Below are 24,267 nucleotides of genomic sequence, written 5' to 3' on the forward strand. Positions count from 1 at the left end.
GTGATCACTTCTTCATCTGACGTCCACAAGCGGAGCTGAAGCCGTCTCTGTCGTGTGCCGCCATCTAGTGGTGAAAAATAAACATACATTACGCACATCTTTTTGTGGCGGGTGGCGCTTACATTTCAGGGGCATTACCGCCACCTACTGTGTTGGAGTGTGGACCAGAGTTTATATTTTACCTTTAAAGGTCACATATATCATCCTGCTCCACTTCCACTTTAATCCTGCATTTTAATATACTTAAAAAACTCCTTTATTTCAGCCCTACTCAGAAGATACTTTGCCAAAAAAAAAAATAGATACCTGAATATTTAAGTATCTCTATTTTGTTTTATGTAACAGTCAGAATTATTTCTTTACTTCTGTATTGTGTGTTTGAGCAACGATAAAATACCGAATTTCCTCTTGGGATTAATGAAGTATTTCTGATTCTAATTCTGATTCTGACCTGTCAATCAGGTCCGCTACTCTTATCCTTTATAAAATGAAAATAAAAACAAATTCCTCCCCCTGTACAGTGTATGCCAATCGACACATGACCTATTTCATTTTTTTTTAACCAGGCTGTAAACATTTTAATTTCAGCTGTAAAAAAAAAAAGAAAAAAGAAAAACAGGCTTTGTTGAATGGGTGTCTATGTGACTTTATGTGCCTCTGTCTAGTGGACACTCGAGGAACTGCAGGCTGTGTGTCAGAAGGCTTTTAATATAAGTGAGCTATGACATTTTGATTGTCAAAGAAATATCATGACAAGTTAATAGCTCAGCGCTTTTGATCACTACATATGAAAGGAAAAAATATATATCGTCAATGGTAATCAGGTGTTTTTGGTAAAATGTAATTTTTAAGGTTTTTCTAGTATGACACGTAAAGGGGGCAGTCAGAGAAATACATTATACTATTAAAAAAATCAGTCAACAGCATCAATATCAACAAATCTTGAGATAAAGCCTAAACACTAAAACGATGACGTCACACACGCCGTGTTGCCTTTAAGTGCTGTCTGAAATTTGCAGCTATTGAATTTTTCTATGAATTTTGCTGCTATTGTTAAAACAGCCGCTGATAAAAAACAATCTGTTTATTGAGCATTTCTCAAAATTAGAGATAACGGTGACGTCACACGCCGTTTTACATTTAGCGGTTGAAATGACTTTGTGGGTTATACACATTTTTTTTTCTGCTATTGTAAAGACAGCTGCTGATACATGTTTATCTCAATATGATAAACCAAAGTGATGACATCACGAGTCGTGTTGCCTTTACGCGCTGTCGGACATGTGCCTTTTTTTTTTATGTAAACCTGCTCTGCCGTAATATCACACGTCGTATTTTCTCTCTCTCATATCTAATCTGTCTCTTACTTGGAGCGGTGTCGGATTCAGTATTTGTCAGGAGAAAGAACTCAGAATTAAATCCGGGACATGCTGGCTCATTTGGAGCCGGTCTGGCGCTAGGACCGCTCGGCGGCCTGTCAGCTGGGGGAGGTAGCCTCATACAGGTCCGGCGCTAGGACCGCTCGGCCGCCTGTCAGCTGGGGGAGGCCGCCTCATACATGCGACGCTGCTCTGGATGGCCTGCAGCTTTTTTTTTTTTTCTTTCTCCAGCTTGTTGCGAAAACGGATGTTCCTGCCGTAACAGGCCCCATATGTCTGCAGCCACCAGACAGACGGTCACATTTTTAACAGAGAGTCAGCCACAGTCGGAAGAAGAACAGGTAAACTCCTCCTTTGGATCCGAAAGCAGCAGTTTACTCGTCTACATACATCGTGTAACGTTCAAGTTCCTCTCTCCTGCGAGGGAGAAAAACGTATTCCGTGAGGCGTTCGCTGTCAAATCCTCAGCGTGTGCGTAAGATGTTATTTCTTTATTCGCAGCAGCAGCAAGATGGAGTGTGAGTGGAAGCCAGACGAGCAAGGACTTCAACAGATTTTACAGCTGCTGAAAGAGTCCCAGTCCCCGGATACGTCCACGCAAAGATCCGTCCAGCAAGTATCCTTCCCTGAGCCGAGGCACGCGCGTTTGTGTTATTAATCCGTGTTAATTAACTTGTTATTCTTTGGTTATAATCACATCACACCGACTCAACAGGCTAGCCACAGCTAACACTTTAGCCTAGGTGGGTACCGTTAGGAGAAGCAGGTACGCAGGTGTTGTGCAGAAATGTGCTGCCTTGTTAAAAAAAAAGAAAGCACGACAGCAGAGACCGTCAGAGTCTGTCAGGGGGGCCCGAAGCAAAACGTTAAATGTGGGGCCCCTTCGACCACCATTGAGCTGTTTTCATGCCCAGACACATAATTCATCTTCATTGGTTTTAATATGAAGATTGCATGAGATGATGTGCAGGGCGAAGAGAGGGAGTGCAGACAGGTGGGGCTCCATTAGGGAGGTCTCCTACTGTCGTTGCAAAAATTGCACAGCTTTTACTACGGTGGTTTAAAGTTTCTCAGCCCTCGGGGTTGCCTGCATATGATATCCCATATCAAATAATACTGCCAGCACTAAAAATAACATTAAATGACGACTCCCTCTGTATACATTAAGTCACAGGATGGGATTTCAGGGGGGAAGCACATCTCGACAGAAAATGAGAGAAAAGGCAAAATGCTCTGGGAAATTATTTAAGCATTCTCCTCATTTCATATCAGTTTCCTCAAAAGGGCTAAAATGATTTTAAAGATCTAATAACACAGTGACCTATCGACCTAGACGTAGCAGTATTTAAGATAAGGAAGGAAGACGTTCTTTCTTTTCTTACATTTTGATGGCTCTGCTGGAGGAATACGCTGTACATCATTTTGTAGCCATCAGAGGTGCAGCTTGGCGACAGGGCAAGGCGAGCAATTGCTTGGGGCCCCCGGCCAAACTTAAACCAAAGCAGTGGCACTAAAAAAATGTGCAAATTTTATAATGATGAAGAGAAATGATCTGTCTTTAGGTTAGAGCCCCCCCCCTTTCGCCCAGGAGCATATTGGTGGAAAGGCACGACGTGTTCCTGTCGCTGAAAATGTCCCGGATGATAATCTGCAGAAAAGAGTGGGAGCGCCGATGAGTGGATATAATTAAGTTAACAGCCCATTCGTGCAACAACATTGTAATACATCCATCATAAACCTAATCTGCTAATAGAGCTGAGCGACGTGCTGCACTGTTGAGTATTTAATGAGCTTACAGCTAAACATGATTTTGTTTTCACACCATAATCGTCTGTATAAAATGTGAAACTACCTGCACGATGACATACACAAAGAAAAAAAAAAAAAATCAGACGGTCTCACTCCTGAACCTTCAAACCCAACCGTCAGTGTGACAGCAGTCCCCCCCTCGTTCGTCAGCATGGAGATCAGTTGTGATCCACGGCTCCACGCCGCCGCTCCGTTTGCGTTCTACCCGGCTGCACCCTGATCCTGAAAGATTTACTTATGTAATGTGTCGTATGCACCGCATCATTAACTCATAGACCGGCCTGTAAATACACCATCTGGCTGCAGACGCACTGTCGTAAGCCTCGTTCCTATGTGACACATTTACTGCCACACACACACACACACACACACACACACTTCTGTGCTCGTTCCTCATCTACTCACATGGACGTCTTGGCTGTGAAAGATTGCAGCGTCAGTGTGATTTAATGTTTTTAATGTGCTGAGTGCACAGTTGTCCTCCTTTAACCACTTCTCCCACAGAGACTGGAGCAGCTCAACCAGTTCCCAGACTTCAACAACTACCTGATATTTGTTTTGACGAAGTTAAAATCAGAAGGTAAGCGTTCCGCCTGTCTGCCTCCGTTTGTCTCTTTGCCTGTTTTTCTTTAAAGCACCTGGTGGTAGCCGACAGTGTGACCGTCAGTCATGTCAACATTTGTTTTTGTCACCGCTCACTGACAGGTCTTGTTTCGGCCGTGACTCGGCTGACCCGATGGCGTCTTCGCCACAGATGATGTGGCACTCAGAATATGGGTCACTCTAATTTTAAACCTAATTCTTGGCAACTCTTGAACATCTGGGGGGGGGGGGGGGGGGGGTGAGGGGGGGGTGTTGTTAAAACATTTGAGGAAACAGATTAGAGCTGCACGCTACGAGAAAAATATGTGATGGCGTTGAAAGATGCTAGGATGATGATGTGAATTAAAGGGAGCGCATGTTAGCTTTAACGCACAGCTTATATGTCTGTCATGGCTCAAACAGCCTCCAACCTTTAGCTGGAATATACAGATGAGAGTCAGAGGGCGTCTTTGACATTCAATCTTTTTTTGGTTTTATTTCATTTTCCATCAACGCAATTGTAATTAAAGGAGCAGTATGAAACTCTCTAGCCCCCTAGTGTTTAAAATGGGTACTGCAGTCTAAACTCTAATCATCACAGAGAGCTGTCTGGCTCCGCCCCCTCCTCTCACACAGGTCACCATGTGGTGGACACTGTAGCTTCAGTGTTTAGCCAGCTCTGCATGGGTCTGTAAAGCTTTCTGCGTTCTAACCTCTCTCCATGTTTCATCTCCAACATTGATCCTAGTCTGAGCAGCTTTCTGCTGCTGGAGCTTATTAGAAACATGCAGAGGCTTTTTAGCTCGGGTACAATCACTTCTATCTGAAGCAGTTCCACTGCCCGCTTCCATCGCTTCCCCGTTTTGGGTGTAGTTTGTGTATTAGTTATTTCCTTTTTTGGCACTTAGCATCTTCTCAGCTAATGTCGCCTCTGCTTTTGTGTTTTGCCTTTCTTTCAATAAATTTGTGTTTGTTTTTTTTCTCTCTCCCCCTCTCTCTCTCTCTCTCTCTCTCTCTCTCTCTCTCTCTCTCTCCTCCCCCCTGCAGATGAACCAACTCGGTCTCTGAGTGGATTGATTCTGAAGAACAATGTGAAAGCCCACTATCAGAACTTTCCCAACGGCGTGTCTGATTTCATCAAGAGCGAGTGCCTCCAAAACATCGGAGACTCGTCGCCCCTCATTCGGGCCACTGTCGGTACGTTTCATCCTCCGGCTCCGGCCGGATGTGGCGTGCGTCCTAAGATTTGTTCGCCCGTCGAAAAACTCTGCAACACGAAAAAGCTGATTAAAAAAACCGCAAACACACAAAGGAAATTAAAAATACACCGTCTGTATCTCTGGTGCTCTTAGTGAGTCTGAGTCTCATGAGGTCGACTTTATTACATTTCAAGGACTTTTGCATTATATGCATCAAACACAACACATGGATACATCAGTCCTCATATGTGCCAGGATGTAAACTCCTCTCTGCAGCATCTTATCTCTTCACTCACGTGCACATTGTCCCCTTTTCCTCCTTTCTCTTCATAAACTGAAGTCATGAGGTTGTCTAGTCAAGAGAAGCGATGCAGGCGATCGCGTCCTCTTCTGTTTCAGTGGTTAGCTCTGTCCCCTCACAGCGAGGAGGTTGCTGGTTTGAATCCCCGTCTGACAGGAGCTAGGCTACAGTGAGCTGCAACCCTGAACAGGAGAAAGCGGTATAGATAATAAACGGATGATTTTAAGCGTCAATATTTGTGTCAGTTTTGATAATTTCACTCACGGAGTCGTTGCATCCCGAGCCAAAAAAACAAAAATATGACGAGCTCTTGGTTGTTTTGTCTCACACTGGCGTCGCTAACCGTTAACCCTTCACACACAGGTATCCTCATCACCACCATCGCCTCCAAAGGAGAGCTGCAGAACTGGCCCGAGCTTCTGCCTAAACTCTGCCAGCTGCTGGATTCTGAGGACTACAACACGTGTGAGGTGAGTGAGGAGGATCTGTGTCATGATCCACTGCTGAGGAAGATGATGATGATGATGATGCAGAAAAGAAGAGTGCTTAGCATCGTAGCATAGGAAAGGAAGTCGTTGACCCCTAACCCAGGCTTCCCTGGAGCTATCGACAGATTTTCTTCTTCTCTGATTGTGTGGTTGGTTGTTGTGTGACGGAGAGGGATTATGTGTGTGTGCTGATCATATGTCATTCACACACTTGTGCTGTAAGTAAGCATGTCTGGGAACACAGCACAGCATGCACGCTGCTTTATTTATTTGTTTATCTACTTACCGTGGGGCGAGCGAGAGAGAGAGAGAGAGAGAGCTGGGTCAACCTTAAAGCAGCAGCTGGACTGCGTCCTGCTGGCCAGATGAGCTGATGGCCGCCTCACAGCTGGAGCGGCTGCACAACCCCACAGATTATTCAACGTGGAATCGCTTATTTATTTATTTATTTATTTATTTCCCCCCCTAAACACCATTATGACCTCGTTTCCTGACTTGGCTCGCATCAGCTCCCGGAATAGCTTTCATAACAAGATATGCAAATCAGCCCAAACAGTCTAGCACCGCACGGTATTTTTAAAAGTGGCGATAGAGGCGTTTGAAGGGGGCGTTGGATTGTCTGATCTGGCAACAACACACGCCTAGATTTTATTCTATTCAAAATAAAATAAAAATGTGTTATCTGTTTTAAAACCATGGCAGCAAAAAAAAAACGAGTCCTCAACACTTTCGAAAGTGCACAAACACACAAGCAACATTTCAGCTGCTCTCTTTCTTTGATACAAAATGTGATTGGTTGGAGAGGAGAGCTGAAGAGAGAGAGACGGGAAGTGTTTGCAGGATAACGTGCAGCAAAGGATGCTGGGAGGAGGGATTCAAACCCTCAGCCGCTGCGTAAACACCTCTTAACGTGGGGCGTGCAGATCTGCAGTGTTTCATTCTATGACGTCGTGACGGGAGCCGCAGGTCAGAGTGGAAGCTGAAGCGCCGGCTTGGAGGAAGAACAGCGTTGTGTGTGTGTGTGTGTGTGTGTGTGTGTGTGTGTGTGTGTGTGTGTGTGTGTGTGTGTGCGCGTCTGACTGTGTGTGTACGTGGAGCTCCCGCTGTGCTGTGCTCTCTCTGCCTCTGCACGAGCAACTCCATGTAAATTCACAGAGCTGACAACAATATGATTATAAATATATATGAGTATCAACGACTGCAGCTCCGTTGAAGGTTTCCTGTTTTTGGACGGCGCTGCCCCTTTAAGATTTCTGAACGTATCGTTTGCACGCTGTCACCTCCTCCGCTGTGCGTCTTAATGACACGACGAAAGGACTCGAGCATGTTGCTGATCTGTGAATGTGAAGGGCCCACAGCTGCCGCCTGTGGGGACAGCTTTGGCTTCACACACTCTCCTGACTGTAACAGACACGGGAGCCTTTTAAAACACAGTGTGGCTGATTCTGATAAACCCGTCCCATCGGGTCGGTCAGAAGCAGATCCGTTAGATCAGAGAGCACGTGAGGCAGCATGTTTCCTGTTTGGATTGCTCATCATCACCATCAGCTCGCCGCACCGGCGAGCGTGTGACGTTTCCCTCTCTAATCCTCCGAAAAGGAAAGGAAAAGGTACGACAGGAATGGCTGCCCCCGTTTACCTCGACCCCCCCCCACATGAAGCTCATTCAGAAGCTGAGATTTAGGTCAGCTATTTACTGCAGAGGATCTGGAAGTCTCTGTGTGTGTGTGTGTGTGTGTGTGTGTGTGTGTGTGTGTGTGTGTGTGTGTGTGTGTGTGTGTGTGTGTGTGTGTGTGTGTGTGTGTGTGTGTGTGTGTGTGTGTGTGTGTGTGTGTGTGTGTGTGTGTGTGTGTGTGTGTACACGGCTCAGCAGTGAACAGCCACCAAAACGCCCTTTGAATTCTGTAAAGCAGCTCGGGTGGCTGAAAAGCTTCTTAGCGCCGGATGTTGAAGACGGTGAAGTTGGTGCTTTTTGAGAACGTCTGATCTTTTCTTAAAGGTGCAAAACACATATTTGAAAATGTTCCGGATTATTCTCTACTTATCTTTGGGAAGACGATTTTTAATTTGGTTCACGCTCGTCCTTGTGGTTTTTGCACAATGAGACTTCTATTTGTGATGTCACAGGAAGTGGAGTTTTCAAGCGATCGTGTCAGGACACGGATTTCTTCCTTAAAAACCATGCATTGATACTCAGAGAGGTGAGACTGAACACGAACGCCTCACAGAGAGCCTTAAATAACTTGAGGTGAATACAGCTGCGTGTGTGGCCGCCGCCGCCGGGACGTCTCTGAGCCACGTGAAGCGATGTCACACACGCGTGTTTGCACCGTCTGCACGCTGCCTCCTGTGTCGTGCATTTACACGTTTTATTTGTGCAACATGATGCCTGTTAAGCGAATGCCTGCAGACGCGTGGCTCAGTGGATTTAATGATCACGCTCGTACGTTTCATCGTTGCAGTTTCTCTTTTTTTTTTTTTTTTCCTGCAGCTGGTGTTTGTAGTTTTTCCCGTGATGAGTTCAGGGACTCACTCTCGTCTCCATCTGCAGCTAGAAATATTCCCCTGCGCAGCACAGTGTCCCCCTCTCTGCACGCTCTAAAAACAGACACCAGCAGGTGTGTCGGATGCCAAGTGTAATGTTGGTGGAGAGCTTTTTATAGATTTGTGCCTGCGAGCGGTTTTATACTCGTCTGATAGATGGATGTTTGGAAAGTGCCTGCGAGGGTCAAGTTCAGGTCAAACAATCATGTTTGAAAATGTCTCGTCACCTCTGCGCCCGTCAGTATGGAGACGTTATTCAGACGTCCGTAGCAGGACACACACACACACACACACACACACACACACGCTCTCCTCTCCCTTGTCCCCCGGCTCGCCGTGGTCGTCTGCGTGACTTACATTCTACACTTTAATGACCTTCCTCGGCTCGACTCGGAGGGAGGATTACTCTTCAGATGATTCACGCGTCGCTGGAATGCTTTTCAAGGCCACTCCCATTTTCCTGCCCGTCTCCGTTCACGCCACGCTGGTGCGACGTCCCGCCCCGAACACTTCCACGTGCCAACATTACACACGAGCCGACGTTACAGCGGACCATGTTCTGCTCTGGACTCAGATTGTCCTTTGTCTTCCTTTGTTTTGTGTTTTTCTCTCTGCAGCACTTTGGATCGTCTGTGTTGCATTATAAATAAAGTGGAGAGAATTATTCCTCATGGAGGCAGGATGTGATCTTACCACAGTAAACAGAACCTTCGACAGCACCGAGCCGCTAACGTCACGTTAGCTTTGTCTTTGTGCTAATGATGGAAGCGTCTTCATTGACCTTGGCGTGTCTTTGTCTCTTTCTGTTTCTGACCTTGATACAGTCTCATCCTCTCTCTCCCCCCATCTCCCCCCCCCCCCCATCTCCCCCGTCCCCCCCCCTCCATATTTTTTTTAGACCATTCTCTGTCATCTCAGAGGAATGCCGACATGGTAACGGTTTCCATGGCAACACATTTCAGACGGCGTTGGGTTCAGTGCAGAGCTGTTGTAATCTGCTTCCCAGACAAGACTTTTTTTTTTTTTCTCCTGAAGTCTGCAGCGTATTGTGAACATGCATACTAACCATCACTGGAGCAGCCAGCCTGTGTGTGTGTGTGTGTGTGTGTGTGCCATCCGTTTGAAGGTTATTGGAGCAGAAGCTCTGAGTCTCACTGAAGATGAACGGGATGAAAATGTTTTTTTACTCAAAGACGGGCGGTAGGATCGATCTGTAAACACAGAACAGATATCTTTGTTTACTGCAGAACGTTTAGAACCGGAGAAATGAAACGTGATTGGACAATTAAGAAATGCACATCTCTAAATCCTCCCACAGTCATGTGGGTTACAGCCTGTGTATAAAGATGGACGACACCTCCCTTTGCATTAAAGTGAAGCAAATTGAGCCTGGTGACGGGCGCGAGTGTCGGGGGGTCAGCTGACCCTCGTCTTCTCTGTGTTCGCTGTCTCAGGGAGCGTTCGGGGCGCTGCAGAAGATCTGCGAGGACTCGGCTGAGATCCTGGACAGCGACATGCTGGACCGGCCGCTCAACATCATGATCCCCAAGTTCCTCCAGTTCTTCAAACACAGCAGTCCCAAGATCAGGTAGGACACGTGTGCAGTGACGTTTTAACCCTTTCATCACGCCTCGGCGTGGCGAGTGTTTACGAGTGCTGGCCACATATACATCACACACACGCCGTCTCCTTCTATGATGAAAGCGTTTTTATCTGGAGCATATCTTAACATGAATTAATCATCTACTAATGAGTGTGTGTCATGCACAATATCTTCAGTTACACCACACTCATGCACGCCTGCTCTCTGCTGCCTTCACACACTGGTTAAAACTGAGACACACACACACACACACACACACACACACACACACACACACAGAGCTGTGCAAACACTTGGTGTTAAACCTGTGGAGAGGCTGTCAGAGGACGAGGCGTTCACTGTTTGTCTTTGCGTTTCAGGTCTCACGCCATCGCCTGCGTCAATCAGTTCATCATCAGCAGGACTCAGGCTCTCATGCTGCACATCGACCCGTTCATCGAGGCATGTAACACACACACACACACACACACACACACACACACACGCTTACACACGTGCTGCCTGGAGGTTATGAGTGCTAATGACAGGACTTTTGACTCGGGAGTCATCACTTGAGACTTGAGAGCAGTAACTTGTGACTTGCACCACCTCTCCTCCGAAGCACCGTAGACGTCTCATGTGAGCACAAGGAGGTATTGTGTGCACACAAGCTACTTTCTGTTTATATTCTGGTGCACAATTCAAACTTCTGGTCTGCAGCAGGAACCCCCTTCAGGGTCTCCGTACTCGGCCTCTCTATTTTGAAGTGTTTATTGTTTCACAAAGCAAACGTTGGACTCGTGTTTTTTTTTTCCTCCTCTCTGTAGAACCTGTTTGCGCTGGCGACAGACGAGGAGCCCGAGGTGAGGAAGAACGTGTGCAGAGCTCTGGTGATGCTGCTGGAAGTGCGTCTGGACCGCCTGCTGCCGCACATGCACAACATCATCGAGGTGAGACGGAGTGGAGGCTCGGCTGCGTGAACACTGAAGGGTGCAGAGCAGGAACGGAGGCGTGCTGTACGTTTGTATCGGTCCACGGATCAGCAGAGAGCCCGGTCCCGGTCTCTTTACCAGATCTTCCCTCCTGCTGGACGCCATGAAGCTTCCTCCCAGAGCGCTGCGCTGAAAATGAAAATGTTTTTCTTACTGTGTTCTGTTTTTTTGTTTTTTTGTTTTTTTTACAACTTGAACTTCTTATAACGATCTCGAAGGAAATTAGATCTGCAGCAGAAATAAAAACATAGAAATAGTGTAGTCAAGAAGAAGGCAGACCGACACTGATGCAATTTAATGTTGATTTGATGTGGACAAACCACATGTGAGTGTTTTAGCACGCGTGCTAATTAGCAACATTTGTCCACAGGCGGATTTTTAAAGGATAAAACAATTCAAATAAAACGAAAGAAAAGAGAGAAAAAAAGCAAACAAACATAAAATAAGAGGAGGTTGATACAAGGCCGAGACATTCAGGGACCTTTGGATGACTCTCTTCGGACAGACTTGCAGATGTGGTCTCATCGTAACTCTGAATGAAAGAGGATGAACGTTGTCTTCGTGTGGTTTCAGTACATGCTGCAGAGGACTCAGGACCAGGATGAGAACGTCGCCTTGGAGGCCTGTGAGTTCTGGCTCACACTGGCGGAGCAGCCGGTGTGTAAGGAGGCGCTGTGTGGACACCTTTCACAGTAAGCGCACGCACACGCACACACACACACACACACACACACACACACACTCGCTCGGCCCTGACTCGTCCAGGACCTTGCTCTTTAGGAGGCTATTCTCCTCCCTCACCTCATGGCGTCTGATTAAGAGCCGTGGGTCGTTGACCTCGGCTGTAACATCTGTCACCAAACTGTCAGATCGCCCGCCGCCCGCCGCCCGAGTCACATGTGACTGATGGCTGCCGGGCGCCGACCCCGCCTTGTTCTCATCACTCTCCCTCTGGCTTCCTGTCCAGGCTCACTCCGGTGCTCGTCAACGGGATGAAGTACTCTGAGATCGACATCATCCTGCTCAAGGTCAGTTTCTTTTTTACAGCTTAATATTTGTGGATAAGACGACAAATTGCCCCGTGACTCAGGGTGACGTGTGCTTCATTTCACCGGTTTATGTTCCTGCTGGATGCAGTTTTAAAAAAACGCCTTGTAACTCTGCAGCTCAGGGTTAAAGGTCGTGACGGCGAGCTTCTTACCTGGAATGAAAAAAACCGTAGACTGAAGGACAAAAAGTAAAATGTTCATTTGACACTTCCTGCCACCAGGGCGACATCGAGGAAGATGAAGCCATTCCCGACAACGAGCAGGACATCAGGCCGCGCTTCCATCGCTCCCGCACGGTCGCCCAGCAGCACGAGGGCGACGGGATCGAGGACGATGAGGATGAAGACGATGAACTGGATGATGATGATGATACTATCTCAGACTGGAACCTGCGTGAGTTCAGTGCCTCTCTCCATGATGAGATCCTGGACACGTGCAGCGTGTTGACGGCTCCGCTCCTGTGTGTGTGTGTGTGTGTGTGTGTGTGTGTGTGTGTGCCCACCCACAGGGAAGTGTTCAGCCGCGGCGTTGGACGTGTTGGCCAACGTGTTCAGGGACGACCTGCTGCTGCACATCCTGCCGCTCCTCAAAGAGCTGCTCTTCCATCCGGAGTGGGTGGTCAAAGAGTCCGGCATCCTGGTGCTGGGCGCCATCGCTGAAGGTAAAGGACCGCTTCCAGACACGTAAACTGACGAGTCATGATACACGACCAGCTGATCAGATCAGATCATCCAAGCGGAGACATTTACAGCAGAAGAAAATCACACAGTGCAAAAAATCAAAATCGATAAAAATGTAAGTGCAGAAAAAAATGTGCATCAGAAGCCACGCCTCCTTGTCTCCGCCTGCAGGCTGCATGCAGGGTATGATCCCGTACCTGCCCGAGCTCATCCCCCACCTCGTCCAGTGTTTGTCTGATAAGAAGGCTCTGGTGCGCTCCATCACCTGCTGGACTCTGAGCCGCTACGCACACTGGGTGGTCAGCCAGCCGCCGGACACGTACCTGAAGCCTCTGATGACGGAGCTGCTCAAACGCATTCTGGACAGCAACAAGCGCGTGCAGGAGGCTGCTTGCAGGTGAGCACGAAGTTCTGGTTTTTTTTTTTTTTTTGCATCCCGATTTGTGAACGTTGCAAAATTCCCGTCTCCTATTTTTTTTAAATTTTTTTAATTTAATTGAATCTCTCCCGCTCCGTCAGTGCCTTTGCCACTTTGGAGGAGGAGGCGTGCACGGAGCTGGTGCCCTACTTGGCCTTCATCCTGGACACGCTCGTGTTCGCGTTCAACAAGTACCAGCACAAAAACCTGCTCATCCTGTACGACGCCATCGGGACGCTCGCAGACTCAGTGGGTCACCATCTCAACAAACCGGTATGCAGAACAATAACACGCCGCACTTCTTAACACGCCCTCTCACTCGTTTTAAATTTAACTTTGAAACAAAGATTTTTTATCTTTGTGTCATTATTAAATCTTCTCTTCATTTGTTTTCATGTCTGTAATGATCATTCGCACATATGTGTCGGTGAGAAGAAGAATTAAATGTGTGTCATCTGTAGGAGTACATCCAGATGTTGATGCCCCCGCTGATCCAGAAGTGGAACCAGCTGAAAGACGAAGACAAAGACCTCTTCCCTTTATTAGAAGTGAGTTTCTCTTCTGCACTTCACACACGAGTCATTTCGGGGGAGGAAAGTTCAAAATGTTGAGTCTGATCAGCGCGTCAGGCCGGCTGAAGTAGTGTGTAGTTGTGTCCAGCAGAGGGCGCACTCTGTGTGACGTGACCGTTGCATGCACGCTTGACCTCAGTCGATGTTGTGGAATGAAGCAGCAGGATGCAGGAGGTGCAAACCCACTCGTCTGTCTGCAGACACGCTGCTTTGATGGAGAGACACGAGGACGCTACCAACCCCAACCAGTCGAGTCAGCGGCGAAGAAAAAGAAAGCTGCTTCTGAATGATATCCAAAATGAATCTGTCCTCATTGTTGTCACGTTAAATCAAATCCACTGTGTGTGTGTGTGTTTTTTTTAAAGTGACAGCTCTACTCGTGTCAGTCCTACTTCTTGCAGAAACTCACCTCTGACTGTGTCTGACCTCTGTCTGCCTTCGTCAGTGTCTGTCGTCTGTAGCCACGGCCCTGCAGAGCGGCTTCCTGCCCTACTGTGAGCCCGTGTACCAGCGCTGCGTCAACCTGGTGCAGAAGACTCTCGCCCAGTCCATGGTGAGTGTGTGTGCCTGTACTGAAGGAGAGGGATTGGTCAAATGGAACCACGAAGCTGGTTTTTCCGGTTAGCGAGGACACTTCAGGGTAAACTCTGCCTTTTCAGTTCTAAACCGGGGTAGATCGTCATGCCATGGAGGGCTGTGAGCTGATCCTTACAAATACAAAACTGTATTTCCTGTATGATTTTTTTTATTTTTTTTTACTATAAACAAACAATCGTTAAAGTTATTATTGACGCTCTACAACAGAGACAAAACAGAGCTCTGACATTTCCTACTTCGGACACTTTTCGGTTTTGCAGCTCGAGGATTTTTAGACGACATCAGAGTCGGACTTTCAGTTTGGACTTTTACCTTTTTTTCTCAAACTTTGTTTTTCATCAGGACACTTCCTTCCTTTTGTATTAGCTGTTCGACTTTTCGCCTTTGTCCTTGAAGAGCACCTGATTCCTCCACATTTCTCCCCCCTTATTTTTCCCTATTTCAGAGGGATCACATCTTCGATGCTACCGTCAGACACAATAACTTGTTTTCTCTGTGTGTGCTTAATTAACTCTGCTGCTGTCTCTTTCTCTTGAAGCTTCATCAGTCGCAGCCGGACCAGTACGAGGCCCCGGACAAAGACTTCATGATCGTGGCTTTGGATCTGCTCAGCGGCCTGGCAGAAGGTTTAGGGGGCACCATAGAGCAGCTGGTTGCCCGTAGCAACATCCTCACGCTCATGTTCCAGTGCATGCAGGTGAGCGGCTCTTCCACCTTTTGCGCTCGTCTGATCAAGCCATGACGTCACTCACGTTTTGTTTTTCCCGCCTTTAAGGACAAAATGCCCGAAGTGCGTCAGAGTTCTTTCGCTCTGCTGGGAGATCTGACCAAAGCTTGTTTCCAACACGTCAAACCATGCATCGGTATGTACTGAGGAGTTAGCTCTAATTAACACTGTTTTAGATCAAGCTGATAGCCTCGTGCTAAGCTCACCTGCTCTCCTTCTTGCAGCTGATTTTATGCCCATACTGGGTACAAATTTAAACCCAGAGCTAATATCAGTGTGCAACAATGCCACATGGGCCATTGGAGAGATTTCCATACAAATGGGTGAGTGCTTCTCTTTCCAGTGATATTCACAATAATTCCCTGACAACACAGGAATTGTTCCAATACGTCTGATGAAGCTTAACGTTCTTAATCTTAATTAATAGGAACTGTTGAAACACAGCCTCTTCTTTTTTTTGATTGTGCACCACAAAGAGCGACACGTCTGCACAGAAACTGCATTTTCATCACACGGGAAACCCTTCTCTCTCCCTCAGGGTGACCCCCAAACACAGACTGCGTTATGATAGTAAATCCAGCCAGGCTTAACTGTAAACCGCTTCTTTGTTTTGTGCTACTTATTGCACAGATTTCCTTCCACCACTTCTCACTGTTTGTACACCCTCAGGGCCTGAGATGCAGCCGTACATCGCCATGGTGCTGCACCAGCTGGTGGAGATCATAAACAGGCCAAATACCCCAAAGACTCTTCTGGAAAACACAGGTACCACTCGGTGGCAGTGCTGAGCCAGCCAGCCAGCTCGCACGCCACACACAGGGAGGTGGTCAAACACACTCAGGTCCACTCAGTCAGGATCCAGCCTGTCCTGCCCCCCCCCCTTCCTCCCCACCCTCCCTTTAATCTCTATCCAAGAAAAACCCTTCCCAAATCTTGAGCCTTACAAGTTTCGCTGGTTTCACCAAAGCATGTGAAATATTTCTCCCTGCTGATTTGCAGCCTGGCAGCGTAAAATAAAGATAAAACAAATGCAACCGTAGGCACGCCACGGTGTGAAATTCTTAACAGTCCTGAATCGAGCGAGCCGTGTAAGTGCCCAGTCTTTGGATTGACTAATGCAGACTGAGCGTGCACCAGAATACAGAAGCAGAACAGCATGCAGAGCTCAGGCAGTGTTTGACAGATGGTTAGAAGTTAGAGGGACACTTGAACCAGAACTGCTCATAAATGATTGACAGAACAAACTAAACTGACTCAACGTAGGGCAGCTAGCTCAGAGGATTTTAAATACAAGGTTACACTCTCGCTCCTGTTTTGAGAAATTGGAAAGTACGAGTCAAAATATAGTAAAAAAATTAAACATTCAAGAGTGGAGTGTAAGCCGCACTAAATCTAAGACCTGTAGGGACTCTGTAGATGTGTTCCTGTTTGTTCGCTGTCAGTTTATTTGTTGCTTTTATTTACTGTTCTTTAAATGTGGATGCATATCTGCCAATAGATGTTAAATGTTGTTAAGAATGGCCAAAGTTTGATGCAGGATACGTTAAAGTGATGAGAACTGCAATGCCATTGGATGAATATCTGTTCCTGACCCGTTTGCTTTTTTTTTTTCTTTCAATGAAGTGATTGGAAACAAAAAGTAACGGAAAAGGCTAAAAAAAAAAAAAAAAAAACCAACAACGTATAAACCTGTTTCTAAAAAATGTGGGACGAAAATGTGAATGAATACAGAATGTGATGATTCAGGGACATGTAAACACAACTGTGCTCAAACAAGGAAGTGAATGTTGGATCCTTGCAAAAAATAATCTCGATTCTGATGAGTAGCTGTTTTGTTCAACGCAGCCGAGAAAAGTAAAAAGCTAACGTTATGCTACAAGCTAACTACACCGCGGTCGGTTGATTTTGACGTCACGACCGTCATGCTTCATCGATCTAATCAGCGGTTTTGACAAGCTAGCTAAACGTTAGCTTAATAAGTTGTTCATGAACCTAATATTTACAAGAGCTCTGAAAAACACGACTAGAGGCTTTAAGGAGGATGAGCGAGAGAGTTCCCGATGTGATGACGTTTTATGTCTCCATGACAACCATTGTAGTCTCATTTAGCTGCTTGCAACTGCCGTTTTAAGTACGTGTAAAAACTTTAAAATTCACAAGTGGGGATCTGAAAATAACTTTGTGATACGTCTTTGGATGAAAAGTGCTACACAAATTAAGTTTGATTGATTTACAATATTTAAAAATGGCAAAATTTCACGTCTGTAATTCTCTGGTTCTAATTTTTAATCACATTTTGGAGGTGTTTCGCACATTATCACATTGTGTTTTTATTCATGTTTTTATCACAGCGTCTCAACATTTTTTGGGGAAAACATTTAAAGTCATGAATCAGGATCCGGCTTGAAGAGAACCCAGTTTAGTGAACTGGTTCAGAATGTAAACATTGAGCCGTGATGTGAGTTTATCCTGCACTGAACTGTACTCTGATGAGCATACCATCTGCTTTCTGCATGTGTCATTGGACTGTTCATAAATGCCTGTTTGTTAATGAGAATGTTGCATAGTTTTGTGTCTCTTAAACTTAGGTCCCTCCTCTTCCTCCTCCTCCTCCTCCTCCTCTGCTGTGCTGGATACTAGTCTCCCTCCATGTAGTTGGCTTGGAGTAATCTTGTCATTTTCTTTTCTTTCTTTTTTTTTTCTTTGTAAAAACAACAACAAACATTTCTGTTTCCTCTGAAAAACTTTAACATTTGTGAGTTTAAGGGAGAAATCTGTGTCCATTTCCAAATCAAGCTAACGCCTCCCAATCAGATAGCTGTTCTGATTTCTGAACGCAGATGCCATTGTTTGCCTTCTTTTTTCTATCTATGAATGTCCTGTCAAAGTTGTCAATGTGTTCTCCCTTAAACGTGTTGTATGTTTTTTTTTGTAGAGTGTCATATTTTACGCCCCGCCCCCTCCTGGCTGACAGACGGGGGGCAGTAATAATCAACGCTAGTGAAATCTCTCTCTCTCTCTTTATTATTATTCTTATTCTTATTATTATTATCACACACAGATTCTGTTGATTTTTATGTCTCTGAGTTGTTTGTTTTTTCTTTATTTTTTTCTCCTCCCCCTCCTCATTGCTCATGTCTTGGTTGGCGTTTGGTGGTGTGTAACCGTGATTGCGTTACCTTAGCAATAACAATTGGTCGTCTTGGTTACGTTTGTCCTCAAGAGGTGGCACCCATGCTACAGCAGTTTATAAGACCCTGGTGTGTATTATTCAATCTTTTATTTAATTCATCTCCTCTCTGCTTTCCTTCTTTCTTCTTCGTCTGTCTCCTGTTGCTCCGCCCCGCCCCACCCCGCCCTCCTCTCTCTCTCCCCCACTGTCGCTCTCACTCCTCTCCTCACTCTTCTTCTTCTTCAAAAAAAAAAGTTTTCTTTTTTTGGTTCCTCTCAGTTTGTAAATCATTGCCAACCATGTTACTAACCCTGTCCTCTTTTAGGTCCTCCGTGTGGTTATTTTTATTTATTTTTTTGCCTCAGTAGCACCTTCATGTATTATATATTGATTTGTTTTAATTTGTAGTTTTTCGTCATTGTTAATTGTTGCTAACCTAAAAGATGCATGGGGGGATCAAGATTTGTCACAAGTGTTGCTTTTTTATTTTTTTATTTTTTTATTTTTTGGTGCTCCGAAACAAAGAGAGCATTTCCTTAACGGCCTCTCTCGTTTAGTAGTCGTCCAGCTGCATGTGCCTGTCCCGACAAAAAAGCAAAGAGCCCAACCCTTCTGTAGAGTAACGTTATATTCAAGATGGCTGCAGACGAGCTCGAGCTGAACACATCACTCATAGACAAAAGTCAAGACGTCAAAATCAGCGTTTTTTTTTTCTTTTGTTTTAAAGTTAAATGTTTGAATCTGTTGCGTGTGCATGCTTGACTCGTGGTGGTTTTTAGCTCACGACACCGTAGACACATTTTTCTCCTCACGTAGACGCACACATAAAGTCTGATCATGCTGAGGAAGTTGAGGATAAGACACCTTATGAAAGTTTTTCCACAGATAACACGTTAGAGAGCATCGTTAGTAGATTTCAACATGTTTGTGAGATTGTTGTTTTTTTTGTTTGTGTTTTTATTCGTCTGATATTAAATGTGGCCGTCGCTCTCGTCAGGTGCACCTCTCTGCGAAATATAAGAGACAACGAGGAGAAAGACTCTGCGTTCAGAGGAATTTGCACTATGATCAGTGTGAACCCCGGAGGTGTAGTTCAGGTGAGGTCCGCTCGCACCGGGCTCCTGTGATTGGTGGGTTTGTTGGTCGCACCGCAAATTCAAACGTGTCCTCGTTTCTTCTTCCTCTTCTCCTCTCAAACAGGATTTTATTTTCTTCTGTGACGCCGTGGCCTCCTGGGTGAATCCAAAGGATGATCTCAGAGACATGTTCTACAAGGTAAAACCAAACAAACAGGAAGTGCCTCACTAACCGTGTCTGCCCCCCAGTGGTCAAACAGAAGAATGTCAGCATCTGCGGCGACGCGCTCGTCATGCTCGGGGTCTATTTTTAAAGGCGGCCCTCACTGTTCTGACTTTTTTTTTTTTTCCCTGGTGTCTGATTTCAGATCCTTCACGGGTTTAAGAACCAGGTGGGAGAGGAGAACTGGACGCGCTTCTCAGATCAGTTCCCGCTGCCACTTAAAGAACGTCTGGCGACCTTTTACGGGGTGTAAATGTTCCCTCAGCAGTGAGCTTCATCACTGGGGTCCGTTTCCTCTCTCATTTATCGATTACTAAATTTTTGATTTTCATATTCTAATGTTGCCCCCCCCCCCCCCCCCCCCCCTTTCTCTGTCCACAGGTGATTAACTACGGGAGACAACATAGGGAACCTCTTTTACCCAGGGAACATGTTACCCTTTATCGGGGGGAAGGGTCTGCCTGCTGACGGGGAGGGAAAGGGGTGCGGACCCCTTCCCGACCTGACTGACGGGGTGGGTGGGAGGTGGTAGCTGCAGTGCTCGGTGCCCCCATGCACAGGCAAAGAGGGGGTGGGAGGGTGTGGGCGGGGGAGGGACCGGCAGAACAACCTTATCATGGGAGGAAAATTCACGTTCTCAAACCGAAAGTTGGAAAATAATGAACTTTGTCACCTGTTTTTTTTTCGTTTCTCTCTCTTTCTCTCAATCCATGTATGCCCACAAACATCTTATTTCCTGTTTCCTGACGTACTGAGAAGAAATGTCCAACAGAAGGGTTACACGACTCTGTGAAGGCTCGAGGAGGAGTTTGCACATTTAGGAGTGGATTTAAAATAAGGTCAGGAAGGTTAGGACGGTGTACTCGCTCTCTACAGGACTGAAGTCGAACCTGTGGAGGAAGAAGAGAGCTCTCCTCCAAACAGCTGACTGCTAGCGGCTAATGCTATCAGAGCAGGGGTGGGAGTGGGGTGGGATTTTTAATTTAATAATGCTGCATATCATGGAGATTAATGAATCATTTTAGAGCCATGTCTTTGGACGAGCGTCTTCTTCTTTAGCAGGACGAAGGCTGTTAAAAGTGTCAGTGAAGAGCACAAAGAGCAGCTTCTGTGGGAGTAGGTAGCATGCGTGTACCGTTGTGATGTGAAGCTGTGGAGCGTTAGTGATGCGTGTTACGTTTTGGACGGCTGTCGTCATCGACCCTGTGATAAGGTTCTTCTTTGACCTCGTCTTTTTAAAAAAAAATCTATTTACAGTTTTCCGTTTCAACAGAGAATTACAGCCGGCGCTCAGCTGTAGTGTAGCATGCCTGGAGGGTTTACACACACACACACACACACACACACACACACGCACACGCATGCACGCACGCAGGGAAATGTGGGACAAAATAAAAGAGAAAAAAAAAAGGTGTCAACAATCTTGGCTGTGATGTGACGTTGGCGTTCGGTCTTGTGGCGTGTGACGTTGCAGAGCTTTAAATCCTTTATATACCGTGTGTGTGTGTGTGTGTGTGTGTGTGTGAGAGAGAAGGAGAAGCTCCTCGGATCCTGTCTCGTAGATTTTCTGGCAGTCCATCGAGCGAATGTGGAACACGTTGATTTCTCGATGTCTTTCTTTCTTGGCTGTTTGGCCTCCTTGTGCTAAAAGCATGATCTCCAGGATGACTGTGTAATGTTTCGGGTGGTTGTGTTTTTTTTTTCTTTGTTTGTTTGTTTGTGGGGTACTTGGATGCTTTCATCTCTTGCATGTTGGTGGCCCCTCACACCCCAACGTAAAGTGTGAACTGGGGGGGGGGGGAGGGATTATTGGGGAGGGAGGGGCGCTTTGATTCAAGTTTTTTTTTTTTTTTTTTTAAGTGCATAGTAACCATTAATGTATTACAACACTGGGGCTTTATCGCTGGAGGTTCCTCCCTTAATTCTTACCCCATAGCTGGATGTATAGATTTTAAATACTGTGAAACTACAACGCTGTTATCGTCTCCGGTTGTGTTTGCGCTGTTCTATTTTATAAAGTGTTTTAAGTTACATGAAGCCTGAATGTATTCCATGATGGGTTGGAGAGACTTAGTTTGATTGTTTTATTTTTTTGTTTTTTTTTAATGCCCAGCCAGTAAGTGTTTCCTCTGCTGGCCAGAGTAATAACTGCAGTATTTTAAACATTTGTAATGCACATTGAATGCACTCACATTTTAAATAGCGAGTGCTTCTAAATGAAGATGTAGCCAAAATCCTTGAATATAACTTTCGCTGGAACACAAAAATGAGAAACTGCTGCTCAAATGCTTTTTAAGAAATGCAATAAGTGTGTTCGTTTTTAAAGCAGTTTAGTGTCTTAGACAAACGCGAACAGAGCGACGACGCGTTCACCTGCTCGGTTCGATTTTAACACTGATAAGATGAACTCGTGAATACAGGATTTAATGCATCATGGAATACAGAGGCAGAGACGTGTATGTGCCACATCATGTTGTGTTTAAGTGATTTCGTCTCGTCACATTCCAGCTGTTTGGCATGCAAAATAATGGAGTAACTACAGCTCGATGGGGTGTGTGTGCGTGTGTGTGTGTGTGTGGATGTCAAACACAAACGATCCCCACCTTTACTGTGCTGTACTTCTGACTCGACTGCTGCTATCCATTGTAGTTGTGTTTCACTACTTGAATATGTGTTGACCTCAGGTTGTCTGTGTTCAGTGTTATTCGTTCAGCCCTCGTGTGTTTTTGCCTTTTTATGCATCTCCTCTTCAGATCAGTCTCGCCCCTTTTATTTCAGAACGTGTGGGTGTTAAACGACATTAGTGTCCTTATGTGTGCAGCACACGGCTGCCTGTCCAACATGATTACAGCTGCAAAGCAGGGGGAAGAATCTAACGGGAACTTGCACATAATTAACGTGCTTTTATAGTCCAAAGTGATTGTTATAAGACTGCGGTTTAAACACTTAGAGTCAAGTGCACAGAATGCCTTGAGAGCAAATACTTAGTTGGCGTTTTGCAATAGATATACAGTCTTCTGTATCTAAAGAAACACTGAGTTTAAATGCAAAGACGTACAGTAGGTTGACCTTCAGGGTTGGAAATTAGCCCCAAGTTTACCCAGCTGCAGGGACAGTACAAACCACGCCCCCTTTACAAACCACGCCCCTCTATAAACCACGCCCCATTTACAAACCACACCCTCTATAAACCACGCCCCTTTACAAACCACACCCCTTTGCAAACCACACCCACCCAATTGGTTAGGGTGAAGGTTACATTAGATTGGATTGAATTGGGTGTATTTTTTAGGGGGCGTGGTTTGTAGCCCCCCTCTCCCACCAAATACGGCTGGGTTTTATTCGGCGGGAAAATAAAAGTAACGAAACTGAGCGATTTTAAAACAACACATTGATTGTCCTGCCTCTCAGTTGAGCTTCTTTCACAGCTCAGTAAACCAAATTAACATTTGAAGACAGCGGAGACTCTTACCAGCCTCACAAATATATATATATATTTTTTTTTTCTGTTATTCATAAAACAGTTAGATATTACGCTTCATTACATCAAGCTGCCGGTGAAAAGGTGGCAGGTAAAGATCAGCAGGTAGGAGACAAAGTTAATTTCCAACCCTGTCGCCAACGTGTAAACGTACAGTTTCAAACGTCATGTTTGCAGACTTTCTACGAAGCTTTATCAAGCGTGTATTTTGTAAAGCACCCACCAATATTAAGGAATGTGTCGTCAAAGAAAGTCCTGTCCTCTCATTTAGCCTTCTCTCTCTCTCTCTCTCTCTCGGTTAGACGATCTGCCTTCATATTTTTTGCTGATAAAAAGCAAAAACATCATTTTGATAGAAACATGGTTTGATTTCTTTCTCTTTTTTTGATAAGCTGCTGAATTTAAAAAAAAAAAAAAAAAAAAGTAATACTTTTTGGGGCCACCAAATATTTTGGATCATGCAAAGACTCTATATTGTACTGTAGTAATTTTGTAATATTTGTAAGATGATATAGTGGATGTGAATGGTTACCATTGCTTGAATCTGTACATTGTTCCAATAAACTGTTTACATTATCTCAGGCCTTCGTCTCTTTACTCAAATTTAGCAGATCCTTTTTTACCAGTTTTTTGGTGAGGCACTCGATGAGGGATTGTGGGAATCAAACTTAAATTTTATAGTGATGCAATTTACTTCACAAGCCTCTTCTTGGTTAAACTCATTTTCGTTGTGTTTGTGATATTTTGTTCAGAGCAGCAGAGTCTAAATCTGGTTTTAGTCAGGATTATCTGACAACCTGTGTCATGACACTTTGCACACACTTTGTAAATACTGTGAAAACTATCTCATGTTCAATCAACCCGTCTGGAACATAACTACACTATTTATTATCATGTTTAGCCCAGCCTGCTTTGCACTCCTCACCACTACGGGGTCAAATTCCTTGAATGTGCAAACAAACCTGGCCAATAAAGCTGACACTGATTTATTTATGGATGTTTTGATGTTGCAGTAATAAATTTAAGATAAGCTGTATTGATCCTTTGTAGAGGAATATTGAAAAGTGCAGGGGGTAAACATTTAAATAAAAAACAATAAAGATAATACCAGTAATAATAAAAACTATATACACAGAAATCGTTGGAAGTTCTTGCTATAAACTTGCACTTAAAATGACTGTGCAGCATGTTTTTAGTGCAGTAACAGTCAGTGGTAAATGATGGATAATAGCTACAGAGAGTTAGAGTAATGCATGATAATCTTGTTCTAAGGAGTCCACTTTTATGGTGGCCCTGAAGGTCAACTGCACTAACATTACTGTATGATTGCGGAAAAATGAATAAAAAAAATCCAACAAAAGTATTTCTGGAATCACCAAAAATATTTTATCCTCTG

At 45.2% G+C, this 24,267-nt stretch overlaps 1 protein-coding gene across 3 annotated transcripts; it reads left to right on the top strand.

Annotated features, from left to right (window-relative positions):
• Positions 1–1,178: 1,178 nt before the first annotated feature.
• Positions 1,179–23,447, top strand: tnpo1 (transportin 1). 3 transcript variants are annotated; one of them, XM_079363933.1, is made up of 26 exons: positions 1,179–1,490; positions 1,547–1,720; positions 1,881–1,995; positions 3,693–3,768; positions 4,818–4,967; positions 5,634–5,740; positions 9,757–9,890; positions 10,265–10,346; positions 10,712–10,834; positions 11,450–11,568; positions 11,844–11,904; positions 12,147–12,318; positions 12,434–12,586; positions 12,777–13,002; positions 13,125–13,296; positions 13,485–13,571; positions 14,041–14,148; positions 14,731–14,889; positions 14,968–15,055; positions 15,144–15,242; positions 15,589–15,684; positions 18,104–18,179; positions 19,089–19,188; positions 19,292–19,366; positions 19,536–19,675; positions 19,772–23,447. In XM_079363933.1, the coding sequence occupies exons 3-25, from the start codon at positions 1,891–1,893 to the stop codon at positions 19,641–19,643; spliced, it is 2,676 nt and encodes an 891-aa protein (XP_079220059.1). In that variant the 5' UTR covers positions 1,179–1,490; positions 1,547–1,720; positions 1,881–1,890; the 3' UTR covers positions 19,644–19,675; positions 19,772–23,447. The 3 variants fall into 3 exon arrangements, 2 of the variants coding, with proteins under 2 accessions (XP_079220059.1, XP_079220058.1); XM_079363932.1 differs by lacking the exon at positions 1,179–1,490 and having other exon boundaries at positions 1,505–1,720; XR_013780808.1 differs by lacking the exons at positions 1,179–1,490; positions 18,104–18,179; positions 19,536–19,675; positions 19,772–23,447 and having other exon boundaries at positions 1,505–1,720.
• Positions 23,448–24,267: the final 820 nt, after the last annotated feature.

This window comes from Symphodus melops (genome assembly GCF_947650265.1).
Source record: "Symphodus melops genome assembly, chromosome: 16".
Classification (NCBI taxonomy): Eukaryota; Metazoa; Chordata; class Actinopteri; order Labriformes; family Labridae; genus Symphodus; species Symphodus melops.

What these genes read in the sequence shown, in the direction of transcription:
- tnpo1 (XM_079363933.1), top strand. Translation starts at nt 1,891, where the DNA reads ATGGAGTGTGAGTGGAAGCCAGACGAGCAAGGACTTCAACAGATTTTA. An exon ending in CCTCATTCGGGCCACTGTCG is followed by an intron (nt 4,968 to 5,633) that starts GTACGTTTCATC and finishes CTTCACACACAG; the next exon opens with GTATCCTCATCACCACCATC. An exon ending in ACATGCACAACATCATCGAG is followed by an intron (nt 10,835 to 11,449) that starts GTGAGACGGAGT and finishes GTGTGGTTTCAG; the next exon opens with TACATGCTGCAGAGGACTCA.